The following is a 22,059-nucleotide window of genomic DNA, read 5'->3' as shown; positions in this document are numbered from 1 at the left end:
ATTGCTGGTTTTCCTGGTTTTAGCTCCAAAATGAAATTGCAGTGGAACCTATGTTTTCATGAAGCTTTCTGACAGAAGCCACCTTATAGTACCTAATGGGGTTCCAGCAAAGTTTGCCTGTACCTACACTGAGGAGAGCTGCAGACGTATCCATGGGATGTCAAACACATCCATCAGGAAGCTCCAGAGGCAGCAAAGCCAGCAAAGGAGATTACAGCACTTATCACTGCCTCCAATCAATCACCATCCAACTCCAGCACTGGTGTCAGCACTTGCGGAAAGGCTTCACAGTTCCCAGTGCAGACTTGTCAGGAACAGGAGGATGTTGCCAAATCATCTGCCTTTCAACTCAGCCCTCAATATTTCTACAAAATTACAAGTATTACATGAAACTATGAAAACCACTGTGTTACTCTCACCTTTCAGTGACACACAATTACACATATACTAGAAAATTACATTTCTTCCTATTTAGTGATCTGCTATGCAGTTTCACTGGCAGTGAGCCAAAGGGAGAGGTGAAGCACAATTCAGAGAGAGAAGCTCCAGAATTGATTTATCCTATTGTGCAAAATTCTCTGCCTCCTTCCTAGCCCTTACTCAGTACAAGAACAAGGCAGTGTGAAATAACAGCAGACATCAAAGACTAATTCAAATACTCAGGAGCCACTGTGATTTTGCACAAACCTCCTCCTCATTGTTTTTAGCTTTTATGCCTTCTCATGTAGGTATTTGTGGGGATGCAGGGAGCCAGACTACAAACAGAGACCAAAAGTGTTACTGCTTCGTTGTCATTGAAACAGAATTTTAACCTGGAAGGAGTAAGGAAAAGAAAAAAGACGGGAAAACTGAAGAATAACAAGAAGAGAACTGGAAGGAGACTGGAAAGCAGCAGAAGGAAAATACAGCTGGGACTTGGTGGCCATGTGCATCCAGTCAAATCCCTGCACCTTCCCCTAGTGCAGAGGACGAAATAGGGAGGGCACTGGACATAAACTAAGGTGAAATGGTATTGGTAGGAACAGTGTCCTGCTACTGCAGACAGCATCTGACACAAATAATTGGCAGTTCTTAGAGTGGTAAGAAAATTATCCAATTTTCATTCTGAGTTTGATGGACTCCACATAACATGTGCTCTTCGATCACTCCAGGTTTTTTTTCCATCCAAACACACACTCCAAACTATACAAGGACAACACAAGGCATTAGGGAAGAGGCATCTGGCCAGTTCCCATCTGCCAGATAACTGTCACTTACAATCACCACTTGCATTTGACTGTTTCATTATTTATTTTTTTATCCAATAGTAAACTTGGCTTGTATTGAATTCTAGGACAATTATGCTGTTTGATGCACAGTGGCAATTTCATGTTATCATACTTTTCATTTGATGTGCAGTGAGGACTCCCTAAATAAAACTACAGCAACTAAACTTCCTAAACAAAACTGACAACTGTAATGAGATTCTGGTAAAACTGGTTCAGCTACTTTTTCCACAGAGTGTGGTCAAAGTCAGTTCAAAAAGTAAAGAAAGACTGACCCACCTATAGTTTTTTAGAATATGACAATGGCTTTCCACAGCATAAAATATGTACTCTGTACACAAAGGATAACTGAACAAAAATACACCTGGTGTCTTTCAAACAACTGAGGTGTGAGGGAAGAACACTGTTGACAAGTCAAAGGTGCTGAGCCATTTTCCTGAAAAACAGAAGGAAACAGACTGCAGATCTAGCAAGCTTGTGTGAAGGATGGTGGCTTTGACATTCTTTGCTCAGAATATGGGTCAAGTAAATACATTGCAGAAAAGACCATGGACCTGTTCCTTACAACACCTTTTCCCCCATTGGCTGAAGGAGTTAAGGTAATTAATAGGGGTTTAGCAGCTAAAAAAATAAACCCCCTGCTTTGGCAAGTGAGTAGGCATATGACTAACACAAAGGCAGTTGAAACAAAAATATTAAGAAGAAGAGCTATAAAAAGACCAAATAATAAGAAAAAGAACAAACAAGAACATTTCCAATCACTGGCTAAAATGTTTTCTTCAGCATTGCTGCAGCACATATGTTAACTTTAAATGAGTCATTAATCTCTAGCTATATTGCACTACCTTTTTTCCTTGCTCAGCTACAGGGTGAGGGATAATCTTTCTAAATTAAAGACCACCATTAACATTAAGATTTAAACAACATAAAATGAGGAGAAACACCATTTAAGCAAAAACATCTAACACTATCAATACTTTCAACCTACAAGGAGCAGTTCCCCAGGCAGTGAAATCAAATATCACAGGAAAAAAAAGGATAAAATAGCAGCAAAACCTGCCATTTTCCAGCAGGGAATTCTGACTTTTCTTCCCTTCCTGTAGCCCCAAGAAATATTTATAAACTCAACCTACAAGAATCACACAGAAATGACAGATATTGTGGTATTTTGATTGCAGAGACAATGTGCAGTATAAAAATGAGCTGTAGGTATGTGAAAATGAAGCCTTCAGAAATATCTGTAGCTAAAACTTCATGGTTTTTGACACACAAGAGAAGAGCCCTTGTAACTCACTGGCCACCATATTACCCATCATTTTTTTCAAAAGTGATCCCAGTGAAAACAGTAATTTAAACCACTTTATGCTTCAGGCAGATATTGAAACACCTTTCTCCTGCCATCAACCCTTCAGATGCCTGCCTGTGTCTCCACTGCACTGCAATGCCTAAGCAGAGAAGCACCTCTCCAGAAGAACAAGGTAACCTTGTTCCATATTTGCACATGCACTTGGAGATGATTAAAATGATTTTGCTTCTGACTTGCTCACATGTTATTTCTCAAGGCAAAAACCCTTAAAACTTTTCAACTGGGTACTCTTAACTCTATGGATCTCTGTACACCTCAGATTGGATTAATCTCACAGCATTTTGGACACATATAAGTACAGACAAGTGAGTTTGTTCTCTCAACTCCCCTCCCTAAAAGTCAAGGGAGAGAAATCAGCACTTTCAGGGTAGAATTCATCATATCCTAAAATAGATTTTTAAGACAAGTGTGACTCATCTGACCTATTTGCATTGGCTAAAGGCAGTCTAGACAACCATCTCAAACACAGATATCTACACTGTGGAGGAGAGTTAAATCCAGGGGGACAAATCCTCCCGCTGTGCTGTTGTTTTAAAACAGGACAGTTGGTATTGAGATGACAGCGGTCTGCTAAAATGGAATAGCACAGCAGGGGGAACCTGGCCTCACTTCCCATCTGAACATTGTCCCAACAAACACCAGTTAGATGGAAAGCACACAGCCAGTCAAATTATTTGTATGCTCTGGAAATAACCAAAGTCTGAAAAGAAAGAGGAAGATACTAGAAATTTTACCCTGTGTTGTATAACAAGTTCTGGCTGTGTGGATGTACCAGATTTCATTCAGCTTTACAGCATGGACTGCAGAACATCACACAATGTTCCTACAAATGATTCTCATGACACCAATATTTGAAAATTCTTTGCTGATAACTTTTCTTGCAATTTCTGCCACAAATATTCCAACTAAATAATTTCTGAAAAGAAAATAAACGACTGACTGGGTCTCAGATCGACATAAAACCACCTAGACCATCAGATGACAAGGTATGCTCCAGGGAACTTCTCATTTAAGAAGTTTATCAAGATTCAGCATACAGAACGCCAGCATTTATCTCTTAGCCCACACTGAACCTTAAAGTTTGATAGGGACTAAAACATCTGAGCTGTCATCTCACATGTGCATCTTTTTCCTAGAGCATGCCAATTCCAAAGAATAGCACTGATTCATCCAATTATGAAATGGATGGATGATCTGCAGAATTTTATCAGGGTTATTTGGTATCTCCCACCTATCTGAAAACTGGTAAGCCTGCAACTGCCCTAAAAAAATTTCAATTCTTTAGCTATGTAGGCAAATATCTGAAAAAAATATCCCGGAGCTTTTCCACACTGTACTGACAAAACAGATCCAACAAAATTCATGTGTCTATTTCAATTCAAATTAAGCAATTTATCACATGCCATACATAGTATATTTTTATTTGTATGGAATCAATTATGTTTAAAGATGCTCTCTCTTTATGTCATTGCACTAAAAAAATTACACTTATATTGATACAGCATAGCAAATGTTGGCAAATTATTATTTTTTAATGATAAATCACCTGCAGTCTCAGATCAAAGCTGCATCATGGTCACTGCACTTACAAGACACTGCACCGTGACTTCCCAACAATTTCATGGAATCTGCCTGCTGTCTCCAGAAATGGTGTCTCAAGTCTTGATGAATGAGACATTAACAAGCTTTGCTGCTCTGTTTATTTTCATTTAAACTGTGTTCCTGCCTAATCACTCAACTAGTTCAGAGGAACTGGACATGTGAGGCTGCCAGCACTCAGATCTGGAAATGCTGGGCACATAAAGAGCATTGTGTGGGTATGCACCATGGATGGAACAAAGCCTTATGGCACGTGTTACTGACGTGCCAAGCCTCTGTGTTACACAGCCCAGATCTCTCCTATTAATTCCTCTCTTTTCCCTGGCTCTGGGCTGTTTGTGCAGGCAGTGTTTGTACTTCTAGTTTGATCCACACTCATCCATACATTGACAGAGCCTATCCCACTGCTCCCACAGAATGAAGCTGTGCTTTTGGCATTACCTGGCAAACAGCTGTGACCAGAGACAGCCCATCCCCTCCAGGACTGGCTCCTCCCACCTGCACTAGCTGACTCCACCAAAAATTCCACTCATGTTTCAAAAAGGTTCATGTTTAAATAAGGTCATGTTCTTGGCCCGAACCTTATTTTAAACTCATGTTTAAAATAAAGTTCAGGCCAATAACACACAGTCCATGTTCCCAAGGGCCAGCCTGGATCTCACTTTTATCTGTGCAAATTCCCATTCTTACCACCAGTGCAACTATCCTGACACATGCTGGCTGCAGGATCCGAACCTGGCAAGCAGAACCCTCATTCCCAGGAAGTCATTCCCTGTTTCAAGTTACAAGGTCTCGCCCCTCCAAGGAATTTCTGAAGAATTTCTGAGTTAATTTACAAACAAGAAATGCTCTACCCAGGGCTGTTTGTGTATTCTACCAATAGAGTGCCTTTCCCCTCTCATATTTTAACACTGGAGATTTCCTTTACCACTGATCATCAGAGATCTCCTCCTGAGCAGAGGAGGACATTTCCCGCTTGTCCTATCAACGCTGCAAGTTAACACCTGCCACAGCAGCTTCAAGGCTGATTTATCAATGGAGATGCTCAAGAAAGGAACTTGATATAATAAATGTAACAGGTAATTAATGCTGAGGCCCTATCCAGGATCCAAGGAAGAGGTGAGGCAAATCTCTCTCCCTAAGGTGAAAACTACTGCAAAGATTACTCCTGCAAGATACAGCTGTCTGAAATACAGGCATTTTTATCCTGCTGTTATGGCTGATGAAAATATTCTTACAATTAATTACAAGGAAAAAATACCTAAAAAATTTTACTTTTGTAAAGGCTAAGCACAGGTCATTCCTAGATCAGGCAGATCACAGAAATTGACCTTTTTCGAACTTCTGTCAGATGGTGGGGAGGGAAGAGGAGAGACAGAGGAGATCATCTGACAGATGAGTCTCTCAACTTACATAGTACAGAGGAAGGAGTGGAGTGGGAGAGCTCAGACTCAAGCGATTGACTCTCAGAGTTTGCATTTCTCATGGACTTGCCCGCTGAATTGATGGAAAGAAACACAACATATGAACAAACAAAGATGAAGAGGTAGAGTGTGATCAGACTCCTCAGCAGGCACTGGCAGCAGGAGCGGCCTCTGGGGCACGGCAAGGGTGGTGACCAGTGGGATGAAGAAGCAATGGAAGAGGAGGAGTGGTGGGTGGAACTCAACCTCTCCATGTCCTCCTCCTTTGTGAAAGCTGTGTGAGGGTCAAGGACATGTGAAGGAAGAAAAAAAGAAGGCCAAAAGAAAAATAATGATAATTTAATTAGAAGCAGCAAGAACTTAGAAAATCTTTGAGCACACAAACAATGTTAATGATGTACTTTCAGGGGCAGTGTGGGTACCAAAGAACAGTTGTAAAGGTCGTAGGTGTGAGTGACTCTGTTCAGATGCCAGCGCAGATTTACCCCCGTATCTGGTACTCAGACACAATGGGCTTTGAAAGAGCTTTGGAAAAACTGTTCTTAGAAATTTGAATAATTTTTAAGGAACGTATATTCCAAAAGAAATAGTTTAAACCGCTTTCTTTCTACCATTAAATCAAATTAGGTCAACAGGTATACAATTAATTACCAATACATTAAATATTTTGAGGCAATATACCTTCCAGATGTATTAAGCAGCACAGGTAAATCACAATTTGTCAAATCTCTAAGTGCCTTACAAGCTCAGCAATTCCCCATTGCCAAGCATGATTCTTACTAATGCTTTTGTTAATTTGTCTCTGGGGGCAAAAAGACACCATGAAAAATTCACATCTCCGGTCCATCTAACAACTCACCTTTCTGAAAATCTGTGGACAAAAATAATGATGCTATTCCATAGCATTACTTGAAAAATCAAACCCATATTACAGAGATGCTGCCCAATAGTTCCAGTCTCATTACTAGAGGAAGAAGAAATCCCACAAGCAATCCCAGAAGAAGGCATTGTCTACAGTCCAGTTCTCAGCATGTTCTTCCTGTCTTGTCCTGTCATATTTAGGAGGGATCACTGTCATGTAGATAAGCCCATGATCGATGGTTAATGTCAGAAATTTATCTTAGCAGGGAACTTGAACTACAGCTTCAAGCCATGTCAGACTCAAATAATATAATTAACTTATTGCTTGAGTTATGAAAGCTCACTGTTGTTTGGCAAGCAGTGTTTCTACTAAAAGAAATATGTTCCAGTCCTGGAAGGGGTAAGTGTATATGTAAACAAGGCAAAGTTACAGACACTAAGATTTCCAGTAAATAAAAAATGAAAAGTAAGCCTGGTTTTACTGTCTTCAAGTTAAATACCTGCCTTCAAAAGTGAAAACAGGACGAGATCCTGACACGAGAGGAGAATGCTCTGTGCACCCCTGACAGACAGGAGGAGAATTTGATCCTGAGGATACATTAATGATAGGTGATGCAAGATATTTTTAATTGCTCCTTGTCTTAATGAAGCCTAACATCCATAACACTTGGCATGGAAACGCACGTGCACCGGCTCCCACAGAGCACAGAGACATGAGCATGCTGAGGATGCTGCACCCCAAAACAGACCCACACCTCTGCAGAGAGGCAAATCAACCCCAAAGAACAAAGGCCCTGGTGCAGAGCTGGATGTTTGCAGCAAAGGAAGGGGCCCTGGCTCTGTCTGTGCAGCACTGGGATACTGAAACAGGAATAACACACACAGCCTCTGCAGAGCCATTCCCTGGGAGCTGTGGATCACAGTGCAGCGCCATAAAACACACACTAACACTGCTGCTCAGTACAGCCACAGCCCCCTGCTCCTACCCAAGAAGGACAGAGCCTATTCCCACACCCTACTCCATGCTGCAATGAAAAGCAAAAAGGTCTTAAACGTTCTTTATCATCTAAGCATTCCTTCTGGATCTGAACATGGTGACAAACATCCTGAGTCATCTTGAGCATACATGTAAGGACCTGGAGAATTCTCTCTCCTTCCTCTGCAATCCATTTGTTCCTATCAGTATTTTATCTCTAGTAGCTGTTCCTGACAAGAGACCAGCTTTCTCACTGTTCTCCTACAAAACATACATCCAGGACTCAATCTTGCTGTGGGGGGGAATAATCTTTCCTAAGTGTCTTGCTAGAGCAGGAAGCTTGAGCTTGTAAGAGGTGTCAGGAATGCAGGACTCCCTATTTCCTGAATCATTCTACAAATTAGACCCTGGGGGCACTGTTAGCTTTAATTTATAATAAAACAGTATGAACAACAGTCTCCAGAGGAAAGATGGGAAGTGTGACAGGAATACTAAAAAGTGAAAAACACAGAAGTTCATGAACAATTAATAAGAGGGAGATTATATTTGTCTCTTAAATAAACAGAAAATTAAATCCTTGTACACTGCAGGGAAAGACACAAACAGGATCTTGTTCCTCAGACCTGTGCTTACGGCAAGATCCCCTTTTCTGGTTTGGGAATACCATATATTGTGGCCATCCAACTCCATGATACTGCAGAATCATAAAAGAATTAGGCAAATTATTTTCATTGTTGTGTTTTCGTATAATTGTATCCCCTGAGGTACAATTCTATGTGGTAAGCTTCACACAGAATTTTCTAGAAAGTCTACTGTAATAACACTACGTTAGATCATCACACAGAGGTCCTATAATTAAATTATTCATTTCATAAGCTTAGTTGTTAAACTACATCAAATAGTTTGAAGAAAGAAATACAAAACATTATGATTAAAGGTAAATTACACTGTGTTTTCCAACGCATCAGCTGCAGATCCCTGTAATTGTTCTCTCCTTTCACTGTAACTCAAACCACCACCACTTCGTTGCATCCATTCTCCCTGTTTTATCTTACTATCACCTCTGGCCCACATTTCATCTGTACATACATCATTGTTTTTGAGGTCAAAAGCCAACCTATTTTGTGAATCAAATACACACAAACCAAATACTCCCTTTTTCAAACCCTTTGCATTTTAAAACATAATGCTATTAAAATAGGTATGTGTAACATCACAGCATAATGTTTAGAGCAGGGAAAAATGGAAACAAATATTATCTGTGAAGCTACAAAACCAGGTTTATAAAAAAGTTTTGATGTCAGTTTTTTAAAGAAAAAAAGCAGATCAAAATAAGTGTATGGACAGAACAAAAGGAAGCCAAAAAAATACACTGGCATCTGAACAGAATAAAAATAAAAATGGTGACATGAAAAAAAAAAACCAAAACCAAACCCAAAACACAAATGGCATGCTAAACATAAACTAAGTAAAAGTTACAAAGCACTGACTTAGACATTTATAATCTACTTCTATTATTACTGGAACTAATATCTTAGTCAAAAAGTAGTAACTTTAAACTCTTAATCCCAAAACATCATGGGAAATGGTGTTTTGGGAACTGAAAAGTTACAGTTAAGTCTCAAACACATCTAAAGTAATTTCTTCTAAAGAAGGAAAACCACTATTCTCTCCTAAAATTCATTAGGGGTTCCTGTGTTTAATGGCCCACTGAAATACAACCACAAAACTCATGTTACTGCTTCTCCAAACATTTCCAGCATTAAAATCATACCTTTCACATCCTCATCTTCAATGGTCGTGTTGGAACTCTCTGTAGATTCCTGTTGAGAAGTAAATATGAGTCAAGTGTGCAAAACAAGGCAAGCCTTACTTGCGTGCCTAGGAAAATGACAGGATTAGTTACAGGAGTCATGCAAAGCCTTGAAGCAGGGTGGGATGTCATTCACAAACAAATGGTCACACACTGATTGAGACATTTCCACCTGAAATGGATGTCAAACATTGCCATTCTCCACAGGAGGGAACAGAAACACAATTCCTGCACTCTGATGGTTTTACTTCACAGGAATGTACAGGAAAGGTTTTTTTCTTTAACATCCAACTCTACAAAGTCCATCTGAATGTATGAATTACCTCAGCCAAGTAGGAGTGCTTGCCATTTTAAGCTTAGTGATTAAACCAACTGTGCAAAATAAGTCATTCCATTCCAATTTCACCTTCCAAATATGCAGGCTTCCACAAGCTACAATTTACAACCAATTTCCTGCTCGTGTGACTTATGCAATGTATTTTCAAATGACAGTGATGGGAAGCATATTGGATTAGATTATCTCATTTTTATATTGTTTTTTGTGATTTTTTTTTAAGGAGATGAAGAATTGATGAAAGTATGTTAAGAACTTTGACAAAATAAGGCATCTTTGTAGCAGTATTCTCCAACCAAGCAGTCATGCAGAGGAATGACTCATCTATCAGATAGTTTATTCTTAAGCCATCACACTTAAAAAGGCAAGGATATTCTATCTCAGCCTTTCCTTAATTACCAGAAACATGAAATATAATGGGCAAATTCAACAGGGCACTGTCAAATCTAACACCTGCAGAGAGTGTTGGAAAGTTTTAAGCTAGATGGTTTTTTTATCTCTGTACTCTCTTGAAAAGTTAATTTAAGTTTTTTTTTTTTTGCAGCTCAATAACAAAAAAGATTAACTGATCTGTTTTTATCTGACACAGAAGACAGGATTGGTACTGTATTTAATTCTTTAAAGGATTTTACAATTACATAATGAAAGGTAAATTTGCCAGTGCCCTTCATTTACTGTGTCCTCACAAGGCTGAGCCAAAGGAACGTTCAAGAGGGCTAATGCATTACTCAGACCTTCCAAACCCAAATGTGCATTGATAAGTCAAACTAGAGAAATTAAGTCACACACAAACAAAACTGAATGAGCCACCATGCTGCCCCTGCCCTGGCTGTGTTAGACATTCCACTCTACACAGACGTATCATGCTCTAGCACTTCAAATATTAGATAAAGTACTTACAAGTGAACAAAAACCTCACACAAATATGAGTTGTAAACACCATGCAAAGCTCACAGGGCAGATATAGCCTCTAACACTGAAGCATCCACTCCAGTTGCCATACTACAAGGATCAGTCTTTCAGATAAATTTAGGAGGAACTCTCCACATTAAGGGGTTTGTTTGTTTGCTGTGACCTTTTGGGACATTGAGTATCTCAGTTGTTGAGATAATGTAATAAAATCAAGTAGATGTAGTCATGCCAATATTTTATCTGGGTTTTCTGGGCTTTAGTGGACTTCAGAGATAAAGATCAGCCTGCTGTTCAAACACAGGCTGCTGGTGTCCTATGAGTTTCAACTTGGGAGCTCAAAGAGTAGTAACATGAAAACACAAGTTCTGAGTAGGACAGATGCAGGGGACATAAAGGATTGGGACACACAAGCACAACACACACCATCAGCACTTCCATGCTTGGAGGAATGGCTGCATGCGTTATGTCATCACTCAGATCCACTCCTTCTCTTATGAGATAACCACAGGGAGTTAAGACTAGATAAATGGGATGTGAATTAAATCAGCACTGCAAACAGTGAAATTCTTGTTGAAGCATAAATTCTTTTCAGGACACCTAGGAACATGTGTTAATGTAAATGATGGTATTTCCTGGCCCTTTTCAAGTCCATGCATGAAAAAAACAAAACAAAACAAAACACGTTTTAGGGATCAGCTGCCAGACGCAAACATCACAATACATGACAAAAAGAAAAGAGCATGAAGAAAACATGTAAAAATCAAAAGACCTCTTTGTCACTTGAAATGTGAAATTGTTTTGGAAACTGCCCAGTGATGTTACGGAAGAAAACCAAAGTCCTGTGCAAAGACACGTCACGACACAGTGTATAAGCATGCTGAGAAACAGCAGATGGAATAAACGGAAATGACATCTTTGTCTGAGTGACGACTGCACGTAAAACTCGCTGGGATCATCTCACCACACTCTGAGAACAGCACTCTTAGGTTTCCCTTAGACTGCAGCATTTTTGGCTGAAATGAGAGAGATCCCCTGCTCCCTGGGCTGGGCTGCACAGGGCACTGAGCTCTGCCCATTGCTACCGACTCCCCCAAGAGCTTCAGGAGCTCAGAAGCAGCAGGACGCACGCAGCAGATGGACACGGATGAAAACAGGCTCGAGAGACACTTGGTGTACAAATGCAGGAATGAGATTTTCCTCCACAAATTCTTGGAACGGCCCTACTGTGCTGAGGAATACTGGATGGAATGTGTGGTGTGGAAAAGCAAGATGGAGTTGATTCTTTCTGAATACCTTATTTCCATCAGGGTTGTGGATTACTGTAGTTTGGGGCTCCTGAGCGAGAACAAAATAAAGAGAGAAAGAGTTCCCATTGGTAAATACATTTTCATTGGTGTGAGGGAGTGCAAGAAGAGCCAGCTCACAAATGCTGAACACTGACAAGAGTTAAAACAAATGTTAACTGTCGCCAGGGGGTGAAACTGGATGTCTCTAACACAGATTTCCTCAACAGCAAGCCAGCAAAAAAGGCCATCTCACCTAATGCAGCAGCATGCAGAGACCTTATTCAGCACCGGGGTGTGCAGGGCTTTGAAGCTCTGGGGACCTGCAGAGGCTCTTCTGGATGAGAGCAAGCCAAATGCTCAGTGGGTCTTCCTGTCTGAACCTGGACAGGCAGGGCAGCCACAGATCTTTAAGCACTAATAACTTCTCTTTAATTATGTTTGCTTGTATTAGCATGAAGTGATCTAATTGAAATACAGTGGAATTGATAAGGATTAAGGATGACTACCCCTAGGCACTACCGTGGTTTAGAATGTGTGGACTGCTCTCAACTCCTGCCTTGGCAGAGCTGCATAAAACTAAGTGTGAGAGATCTTTGTGCCATTTAAAAGTGTAATTTCCCCAAATGCTTTAACTTTTTTAAAAAAAGGTTCAATCATCTTTGAAATAACAGCCAGCACGCTTTCAGCATGGGCCATTGGGCATTTGGTCTGAGAACAGACTGCCATAAACTCTTGCGTGCAACCTGCTGACTTGGCCTTAGGAAGAACTTACTTCATGCCTCAGTGCCAGCTGCTCAAAAAAATTGCAGAGGAAAAATGCTTCCTAATGTGTGTGAATTACCCCATTTTCAAGGTTTTATATGTGCACGGGAAACAAGTCACAACATGATGTACTTTAGCACTGGCATTTACATTGGTGAGCCCCGTGACACACAGGTGCCTTAGAAATAGGGCTATTAATAAAAGCCAGACTGCAGTAAACATCCAGGAACATCACTTGGATTTGGAATATGCCTTTAGCAGAGCTTATTAATGTATAATGTCTCCTGCTGTTTTAAATGGAAGAGGAACAAGCAAAATGTTTAGCTCTAGATGCCTCTTGATCCCAGAGAAATCTTGCAAAGTCCTGCTAAGTTTCAGGAAATATGGAATGAAAATCTGAATAAGGTCTGTTTCACAGCAGCCTAGTAATAATCCTGTTAGCTCTCCTGGATGTCAACACTTTAACTAAGACAAAGCTGAGAAAATAACAGAGCTGGTTTTAAAAGATTTTGTTGGTGCAAAAGGTTAGCATTAGAAGGTGGCAACAGTCATCAGGCAAAGAGCTAAGAGCAACACCAAGCGCATTCTACTCACTTTCTGGCACAGCATGCAAAAAACTCAGCTACGGTTACAAATGCTATGACTCTACCGCATCCAGCTTCCATTTAACATTTTCTGTCAATAAACACGCTCTAATGGGTTTCCTCACAAAAAAAAAGACAGCATAATTCAAACAAAAAGGTTTTCCAAAACCTGTTTTTAGAAAGCAAACAGAGTAAATGCATGAAAAAGCAAAAAAGAGGAAAAAAAAAAGGAAGAACAAACAGAAGACAGTCAAAAACTTCCAGATAGCATGAGAAGGAAAATTCCAGGTATACCAGCGCCGGGGTAGGAATATTTTCCTTGGGGCTGGTTACCACGTTGGTTTTGTTGTTTATCTGTAGGTATGCAGAAAACAGAAACAGACAGGCCTTAGAACTCGCGGTAGGCACCGTATCTATATCTCTGCACACAACATCTATAGACAGGCATCGGTATCTATAGATAGATATAGATATGGAAATAAAGAATACAGAAAGATGAACTTAGGAACTTGCAGGAACACTGACACTAACTCCAGGAGCTGGCTGGCAGCTCCTCCCCATGCGCTGCCAGAGCCCTGCACCAAGGTCTAGATAAGGGATGGATGAGTTGAGCTGAGACACTTAGCAGAGAGCCCTTAAGTAGCAGCTAAGCAGGTCTAAGAAGAATAAAGAATTAAAGTCCTAAATAGTCACTGCCATTTCATGACATGCAATGGTGTTCAGTCATTGCACTCAATAGTTCTTTATTTCTAATGAATTATCCCTACCATAAATAACATTTGAGTATTTGTAGTGCTTCAAGAATCTGTAATTTGCTTTACTGGCTGCTGATTCCATTTTGGAATAAATGTGACTGAGGCTAGAAAGAGACTTGTGCCCCTTGAGCTTTTGTGGTGCTATTTTTAGAGAAAATCATTGGCAGCTTCTCAGTGCTGGTACTGTGACTTGGAAGCACCAGGTTTCCCACTATGGTATCTGTAGCCTTACTCCAGCCATCAGCACCTCTCTGTTTAACTTTACATATAGGTCCTCACAATATCTCTTATGCTTAGTACAGTGCTACACCTTCTGGCTTTTATCAGTACAAAATACTGATACAAATTAAACTGCTCAGCAGGAAGTTTCAAAGTATCTGATCCTTTAAATCCATTTTTTAAGATTTAACTTTCATTAATACCATGCAGTATGGGAAGAAGAGAAGTACTAAAAATAATGCAGTGAGCCACTTTTTACATGCACTAAGAAGCAAGATTCAAGTATTGTCAAACTGGTTTGAAAGATGTGTTTTTTCCTCTCTCAATAATGAGGAAAAATTATTATGTACATTTTAGTCATATCTAATTTTAACAAGGGTGGTCCAAAGCATCATGCAGAACTAGGTGTAGAGATACAGATGATCTGAAAAGACTTTTAATCCAAAAAACCAAGTTCTACTGAACCTTCTAGTCTTAGTACTTAGTAGTAAGTGTGCAAAGCAAAACCAGAAATGTCTGAACTTGTTTTGTTGATGGATTTTCCTAAAAATGTAATTAACTTTACAGAATGGAAAGAAATGAAACTCCCAGACTCCATGTCCTCAGCACTTTATGATGATTATTTTACTTTGGGCCAGGCACGGCAGCTGACTTGTGGATTTCAGGAACTGAGACTGCTGAAGTGAATCTTACTTAGGATATGTTTAAATTATGGAAATGTCCACAGGATTTGTAGTAATGAATTACAGACTGCACCTTTACTAATTTTTAACCAGCATTTAACTAGCTTTGAAGAATATAAAGTAGTTTTGTTGGTTAATCAGGGAACATTATGTAGACACTAAATGTTATTTAATAATACTTGTGATAGATACTGTTTTCCCATATAGAATTTCTTTGATTTAAAAGCAAAATTCATGATGCTTTACAGCAGGAGGATGAGGGGCAGTTATTTTTTAAACAATGATATTTCTGCAGAAATTGTCATTAAGAGAACATATGAGTCAGTATTGAGATGCAATTGATTAAGCTCTGACTTGGCTTACTTAGTGCCAAATAAATTTCATTTCTCTATGCACAATTACAGCTGTAAGCTGTAGGATTGTCTGAAGTCAGGATAGGGAGAGAACAAACACCTTTGGGCATAAAGTCTTCCATGGGGACATTTAAGTATTGGCAAGTATTTTACTTGCTTTGGTATTTATGGGATTCTGAGATGGGCAGAACTTTGAACTCCTTACTCAGGAAAAAACTTTAAAGAAAATCTCACCCATTTCAGTAATTGAAAATTCTACTGGAGATCTGTAGAAGAGTGGGAACACAAACAAAGCTGCCTGACAGCAGACTAAACCTTCCAAGCAAGACAAAAATTGCATATTGAGTCGCGTAACTACAGATTCATATTTTTGTGTCAGTGTAGTCATCGAGAGACTAGATTAAAAAGACTCTAGCAAAAAGCAAATAGACATAAAAGAAAAACATAAGGAAAGAAATGAAGATTTCACCAGATTTCATACAGTCCCATTCAGTAGCAGCTTAATACAAAAACCCAAGTGGTATCCCAAATGAGTGCTCTTGGTTGAACACATAAAGAAAATCCAGTCAAAGTTCAATTCCAATTTTGCCTGAGTAAGGAGAGCAGGCTTTGGTCCATACTCCCTTGGTGAAAGCCCTATGAAAATAAACAATATTCATTACAGCTACTGCTGTAAACTGCAGGAAATCTATTCAAAACTTCTTCAGTAAGATATTGAGAATCCAACACTCATCAGGAAGAGAGAGAGAGAGAGAGAGAACGTGATTCAAAATACAGTTATTTCTTCCACATAAACAGAACTTGGTAAAACCCTTTGAAACTTTGCAAGAAAACAGCAATAAGCTATAGACCTTTCTCTCTCATAGAAAGAGACATTAATCTAGGAACACATGGTGCATCTTGCATGTATTTTTAACACCAAAGGGAAACCACTCCAAAAGAATTACAATATTGTCATATGAAACAGTTCCTTCAAAGCTGATTTGTGCTTAACCAGTGTCCTTCTGTTGTGAAGGAGAATGTTTTATTGCTGCATCACTTGCCAAAAGTCACTTTGAGGTGCGACAGTAGTGCAGGACAGACATACACGCACTCCAAACAGCTGGGAACAACTCTAGTATCCTGATTGGCCTTTTTTCCATGGAATATGAAAATATTTTAACAAATAAGGCCTGTATTTTGGGGCTTTACCTTTCACACACTACTTGTATACCAAAGACTTAACGCACACCTGAGGTTTGGGATCCTGCAATAATCACACTGCACCTTCCCAGTGCCCCTCCTTTGGATGCTGTGGCTCCTGCCACTGGAATTCTGCTTTCACCCAAGGAACAGAGGATTTACCTACAGAACTGCACGGCTGCTCACGCCTGACCAGTAGTTTTTGCTTCCCAAGGAGAGCTGGCTTCCCAGTGAAAGGTGTGGATGAAGGCTCTTTGCCTTCTCTCTGCTGGCAGCAGCAGCAGGCAGAGCCCATCCTCACGAGCACCTCAAAGGTCACATTCAAAACCACCATCAACAGCAAGAGAGGAAGTTACTGTGTGGGGTCACGGAGCCCAAATGAACACAAGACTGGAGAGTAGGTTGAGGAGGAAGGAAAGTTATTGAGACTGTCAGCTGGGACACCTTGGGACACAGCCCTGAGCTGCGGAGCAAGCTAGCTGGGAAACTAGTGTGGGAAGGCTGGGTATTTGGCTTTTTTACTCCTGAGCATTTAGCATGGCATCTTGGGCTACAGTGACTCAATTAATGAAATACCGTATCACTGTGTAACTTGTTTTGTGTTACATTTTACAATATTAATATTATTAGCTTTGGAAATAAGGAGGTTTTAAAAACAAAGAGAAGGCTGTTACAAGATTACTATTTTGTTACTATTCCTATTTACTAAGAACAGCTGCATTGGCTGATGTTACATCTACTTTTTTGGCTTTTTATGTCCCCAGGTTAAAAAAAGTAATGACTTGTTTGAAAGAGTGGCTGAACAATTCACTGTGGATGGCATATAGCAACTGCAGGCTTAAAATTCACAAGGTTGTACTTTAAAGTCTTGCAGTTCTCACAGTAAGTTAACAAAGCTAAATGCAACTGCTTGATTTCTAAGTGTGAACGTTTCACAGGAGGGAAAAAAATCTGTCGATAAAGGTCCTCACCATCATCTGAACACTCGAACTGGACTTCCTTTTCTGAATTGACCAGTCAGAGAGAAAGGAAAAGAAGAAAACGTGACTGGTTGGATTTGCAGTATCAATGCATGGAGTACAGTATATTTCTCTTTTGGCTTTTTTTTTTTTAAATATGAAAAAGACAGCTACAGCTGTTGGAAGGGGTGGAAAAATGCTACAGAATATCTCAATAACAGCATCTCAACAACAGCAATGACAAAAACAGACTTCCCTTCCCCAGATGTACATTTACTCCCTTTGCTCCACATGACCATGCAGACTAACAGCAGATACATAACATGTGCTGAAAACCAAAGAACTGAATCCCAACAGGTGAAATTCAGGCAAAATTTTGGCAACAATTGTTTCCCATATTATAATTGAGATTGCGACAGAACAAATAGCATCGTAGACCTGTAGGAGGAATGATATTTAAAAAGGAAAACTGGTCAGAGAGAGTGCATAAATTTTATCTATTCCGCAATGAAACATGGTCAGGGTTTTCCAGCAGTGATAGAATTGTTCCAAATGTGTGCCTCTCCATGTGACTGGGACCTCCACTGCTTGGCAGGGAGAAGCAATGCAATGGTACTGTACTCATTTCTTTGGGGGTCAGGCTCGGGATTTTTTGATTGGCAAAGTGCATTTGTCAGACAGCAGGCACAAATATACTGTGAATGTGGTATTTAAACAAGTATTTATAATGTTTTGTTAAAGTAAGACATTAGGATTAAATAGAAAACTAAAATTCAGGTCAAAGACACCCTTCTGAATAAACACACAGAGCACAGAAGAATATCTTTTGAATCTTACAATGAAAGCGTGAAGCATTATAGCATTACATTAGTCTTTAAGAGTCCTCTGAGAAAAAAACCAAAATATGTTTTCTGCTGAATGGAGTTTTTTTCTCTTTTTTTTTCCCCCCCAAGTATTTATGCAGAACTTTCATTTGTGAAGCATCTCTCCTCCTGCAGGGTCTGGTGACATGAGAACAGGAGCTCTAAATCATGTACGAAAGCTGCCAAAATGTTCCCTTCTTAGCAAGGTCTCTTAGTCAGGATGAGCTGATCTGAGACAGTAAACCCCTCAAGTTCTGCCAAATATAGCAAGTACATCTGGCAGAACACACCTCATGTGGAGCCAAGCCTACACGTACACTTTTGGTCTTCCACCAAATGTAATGGAAAGTCAAGGGGAAACAAAGAGGCAACAGAGCTGCACATAAACAGTGATGCCTAAAAAGCCCACCACCAAACCATTATTTGCAAGTTAACTGATAATTCTGTGTCATTAATTACATAATCATTGTTCATTAAAAAAGCAAGAAAAAGCATTTTCTCCAGTAGTTTTCTATCTTCTGCTTACTTAATGCTGGCTTTTCAAGTATTTGTTTTATTTCATTTCTAAGCTTCAGCTACTAACTTGAACCACTCCAAATAGCTAGTGAGAGGCCCTTACTAACAGAATCTATGAAGGAAAGAAATAGCAATAATCAATTCTAAAACCTGACAGAAGTTACAGACAGGTGGAGACTAAGAATTTATCTTTGAAATGGAAAGCAAGTGTTGAACCTACCTTAACTCCATCCGGCTTTTTCAGTAAACTCTTGGCTGCTGTAAAATGAGACAAATAATTTCAGTGTCAGGTGTTTCTCCTGAGGTCACCCAGCTGCGCAGCAAACCCCCAGTGCCTCCCTGCTCCTCAGCTATGTCCTCAGCTTTTATTTCCTCCTTTTGTTTCTCTGAGCATGGGGAATGAAATCTTTAGGAAACCACCAGTCCTTAGGATTATCAAACATCTCTTTTTCCATTGACTAAAGCTGTAGGTTGACTGTACTTCTACAAGGAGAGATCTCCTTGGGTGGCAGAGAGCAAATGGAAGCAGGGTGAGTATAAAAGCAGCAGCTTTGGCTGTAGCCATTTCCACAACTGCAATATATTCCTATTGGATGATAGGGAGAGTTTGATAAGACTGTGAAAAGGTATTTTTCTGATGGCAGGGACTCGGACCAGGTGTCTGCAGAGGCCACTGGTATCTCAGTGGTAGTACCAATATACATAATGCCCCTCTGTCATTCCCACCATGACAGCATCAGCCTCCTGGCATGAAAGGGCAGCAGAGTTGCAAGGAGGAAAGGAACAATTATTTGCTAGTGAAGGGTTGTTCCGGGGGGTTGCTGCCTGTGAGGATATAATAACAAATTCTAGGCTTTGCTTCAGTTCCTAATGAAGAAAACATGCTATTTTCTGAATCATGTTGCACACTGATCAAATTTCTTCAAAATTTCATTTGCCATAATGTTATTCATGTGCCAGACTTTAAACTCCACCACTTAAAACCAGCATCAAACAATTTGGATTTACTAAATTTGGAAGGCTAACGTGCAAACAAGCACAGCCCAGCTCTGAACCTGAAAACATTCACAGCAGAAATACATGCTGGCTGACCTACCAAATCCATATAAACTATTCACTAAAGCGTAAATGTTTCATGAATCATTGCCAAAGACTTGAAGAATAATAAATTACACAACAAGCCTGCTGTTATTGGGGTTTTATTGTTGTTTATGACCCAATCTTCCCATCAGAAAGTGTTCCACAGCTCAGGTCAGAAGAAATTGCTCTTCTATATATAGGGGAGGCAGTCCCAACATGGAGCTCCCATCGTTACTGGCATTCTTATCTTAACAAAACCCCCAAAACTCCAAATCAATTGGACCTCACATGCCCAAGGCTGCTCAGGCTGGCTGAGGATATGGGAGTTACTGAGTATCTGGTTTATCTTTAAAGCTAATTCTTGTAATTGTGGCTTATTTTTGAGCTACATCTGCACTAAGTGCTCATTTTACAGCACAGAAAATGTAGAATCACCTCAGCAACTGTAAAGAAATGACTAATGTCCATTATTGTGCTGTTTACATGAAATAAACCCTGGAAAGTGAAGTCAGCTCCATGTTTCTAACTTCATTAATATATCAGCCCTCCAAGTGCAGTTCAATAACTATGGACATCAGCCAATGCTACCATGAGACCTCCCACACAGCCACATCTTACAGCTAAAATGAACAAAAATAAACTGGCCTGTATTGTGCAGCAGTACCACTGCATGCTTTCATTTAAAGAAACATAAGTGTAAATATTGAAACCAAATTGTTCTCCACATACTTTGAAGATTGGACACTCCCTGAGGCAATGTGTGCTTTCAGGACCTGAGGCAAGAGGGCCTTAGATTTTACATTACCACAAATATTGTGGGCACTCCATTACCTTCAGGAATTTATTTAGGGAAAGCAATGGGAAGGAGATATTTCTGAAACCTAAGGACAAAAAAACCCAGAAGTTAATAGCTTTCAAAGCCTGCTTTACACTCTTAGCCCTTATAAAAATATGGGAAAACATAAATTAATTCTTACAGACTGCTGTAGGTCCTTTCACTAAATTTGTGCATGAAACTTCTGAGTTCTTTTGATGCTTGCCAAAGACTACATGTTCTATGTAAACAGGTAAATGAGAAGCAGTAAAATGGGGGCACCACAAGCAATAACACTGAGTATTTATTGTGTCCCTCGGAGTGTGCCCAGCATGGATTGCTACACATCCCACCACTCTGCTAGGCTTGGCTGCAATGGATTTTTAATACTATTTGGATTCATATTTCTTTAATCACAGATACTGCACACAAATCAAATATTTCAAGAATTTGCAGGAGCAAAGCAATCAGCATAGTCTAAATTAAGCCCACAATGAGAGATTTCTTGCAACTACAAGCAAGAGCTAAAAATAAAACCTAAGGCAGTGCTACTAGGCCAGAAAGCAGACTGAAAACAAATGGTTTGTGACAGCATGGAGAAATTAAAGTGATTGAGGACAAACAGCAGCTTGGATTGAGAAGAGAAAAAAGATGTTCCTTTCACGTGCTGAGGGTCTTACCTCACAAGAAATACATATTCCACATAAAAGGAAGAAAAAAAAGGAAAGTAAAACACTTTTATAACCACATCATTATGGACAAATGACCTTCATAAGAATGTTTTGCAATGAAATACAATGAATAAAGAAACTGAAAAAAATAAAACATCATCGAGAAAAAACACAGGTGGCTACGGTGTAAAACAAGAGATGTCAGGTGAAAAAACCAAAAAAAGCCAAAAACCCTTGTTTGCTTTTCATGCTGAAACACTGTTTAAAATTACTTCAGCTTTTTTGGTTCGTGGAAGTTGAATTTGATCCTTACATATATAGACAGTGACAGTTATGAAAAGGGATGAGGAATGATTTGTTTGTTTGATATTCAACAGTAATTCATTTTTACAAAAAGGACAGCCTACAGCCTTCCCACTTTTAAATTAATTGGGAGACACTGGAATTCATTAAGCACTAACTCAAGGTAATTTAGATGAATGTGGTCCTCTGTGTAAGGTGTGTACTAAAGAAGGGAACTTAACTAAGAAAGAAATTGTATTTCAAGTACTATGCAAATTGAACAAGTTGTTCTTGCATTTGTGATTATGTAATGTTTTTGGATGAGTCAGTGCTTATTATTATTCAAAACATGCCCACAGCACTATCATGTTTTTGTCTGTACAGTAATTTATGTTACACTCCAATAGCTACATCACAGAGTAGGAGGATATATAAAATTACTGATTTTTAAATCTGGTGTTCTATTTCACTATTCACTGGAAATCTCAAATGGAAAAATG

At 39.5% G+C, this 22,059-nt stretch overlaps 1 protein-coding gene across 17 annotated transcripts in view; it reads right to left on the bottom strand.

The window, feature by feature from the left end:
• Positions 1-22,059, bottom strand: part of CAMK2D (calcium/calmodulin dependent protein kinase II delta) — a 120,144-nt gene that overhangs the window by 9,439 nt on the left and 88,646 nt on the right. For 3 of the 17 annotated variants that reach the window (XM_054283837.1, XM_054283836.1, XM_054283840.1), the window contains exons 13-17: positions 18,933-18,970; positions 17,346-17,378; positions 13,477-13,536; positions 11,844-11,885; positions 9,266-9,314 (exon numbers count right to left, since the gene is read on the bottom strand). In XM_054283837.1, coding sequence (XP_054139812.1) covers positions 9,266-9,314; positions 11,844-11,885; positions 13,477-13,536; positions 17,346-17,378; positions 18,933-18,970 — 222 coding nt within the window. The remainder of the gene's footprint in view (positions 1-9,265; positions 9,315-11,843; positions 11,886-13,476; positions 13,537-17,345; positions 17,379-18,932; positions 18,971-22,059) is intronic. The other 14 variants (XM_054283839.1, XM_054283838.1, XM_054283845.1 and 11 more) reach the window with 7 other exon arrangements.

This window comes from Melozone crissalis, unplaced genomic scaffold, assembly GCF_028551555.1.
Source record: "Melozone crissalis strain CALT ecotype California unplaced genomic scaffold, PUWL_Pcris_2 ptg000039l_1, whole genome shotgun sequence".
Classification (NCBI taxonomy): domain Eukaryota; kingdom Metazoa; phylum Chordata; class Aves; order Passeriformes; family Passerellidae; genus Melozone; species Melozone crissalis.
The sequence above is the reverse complement of the archived record's forward strand: the minus strand, read 5'-3'. Positions and strand labels throughout refer to the sequence as shown.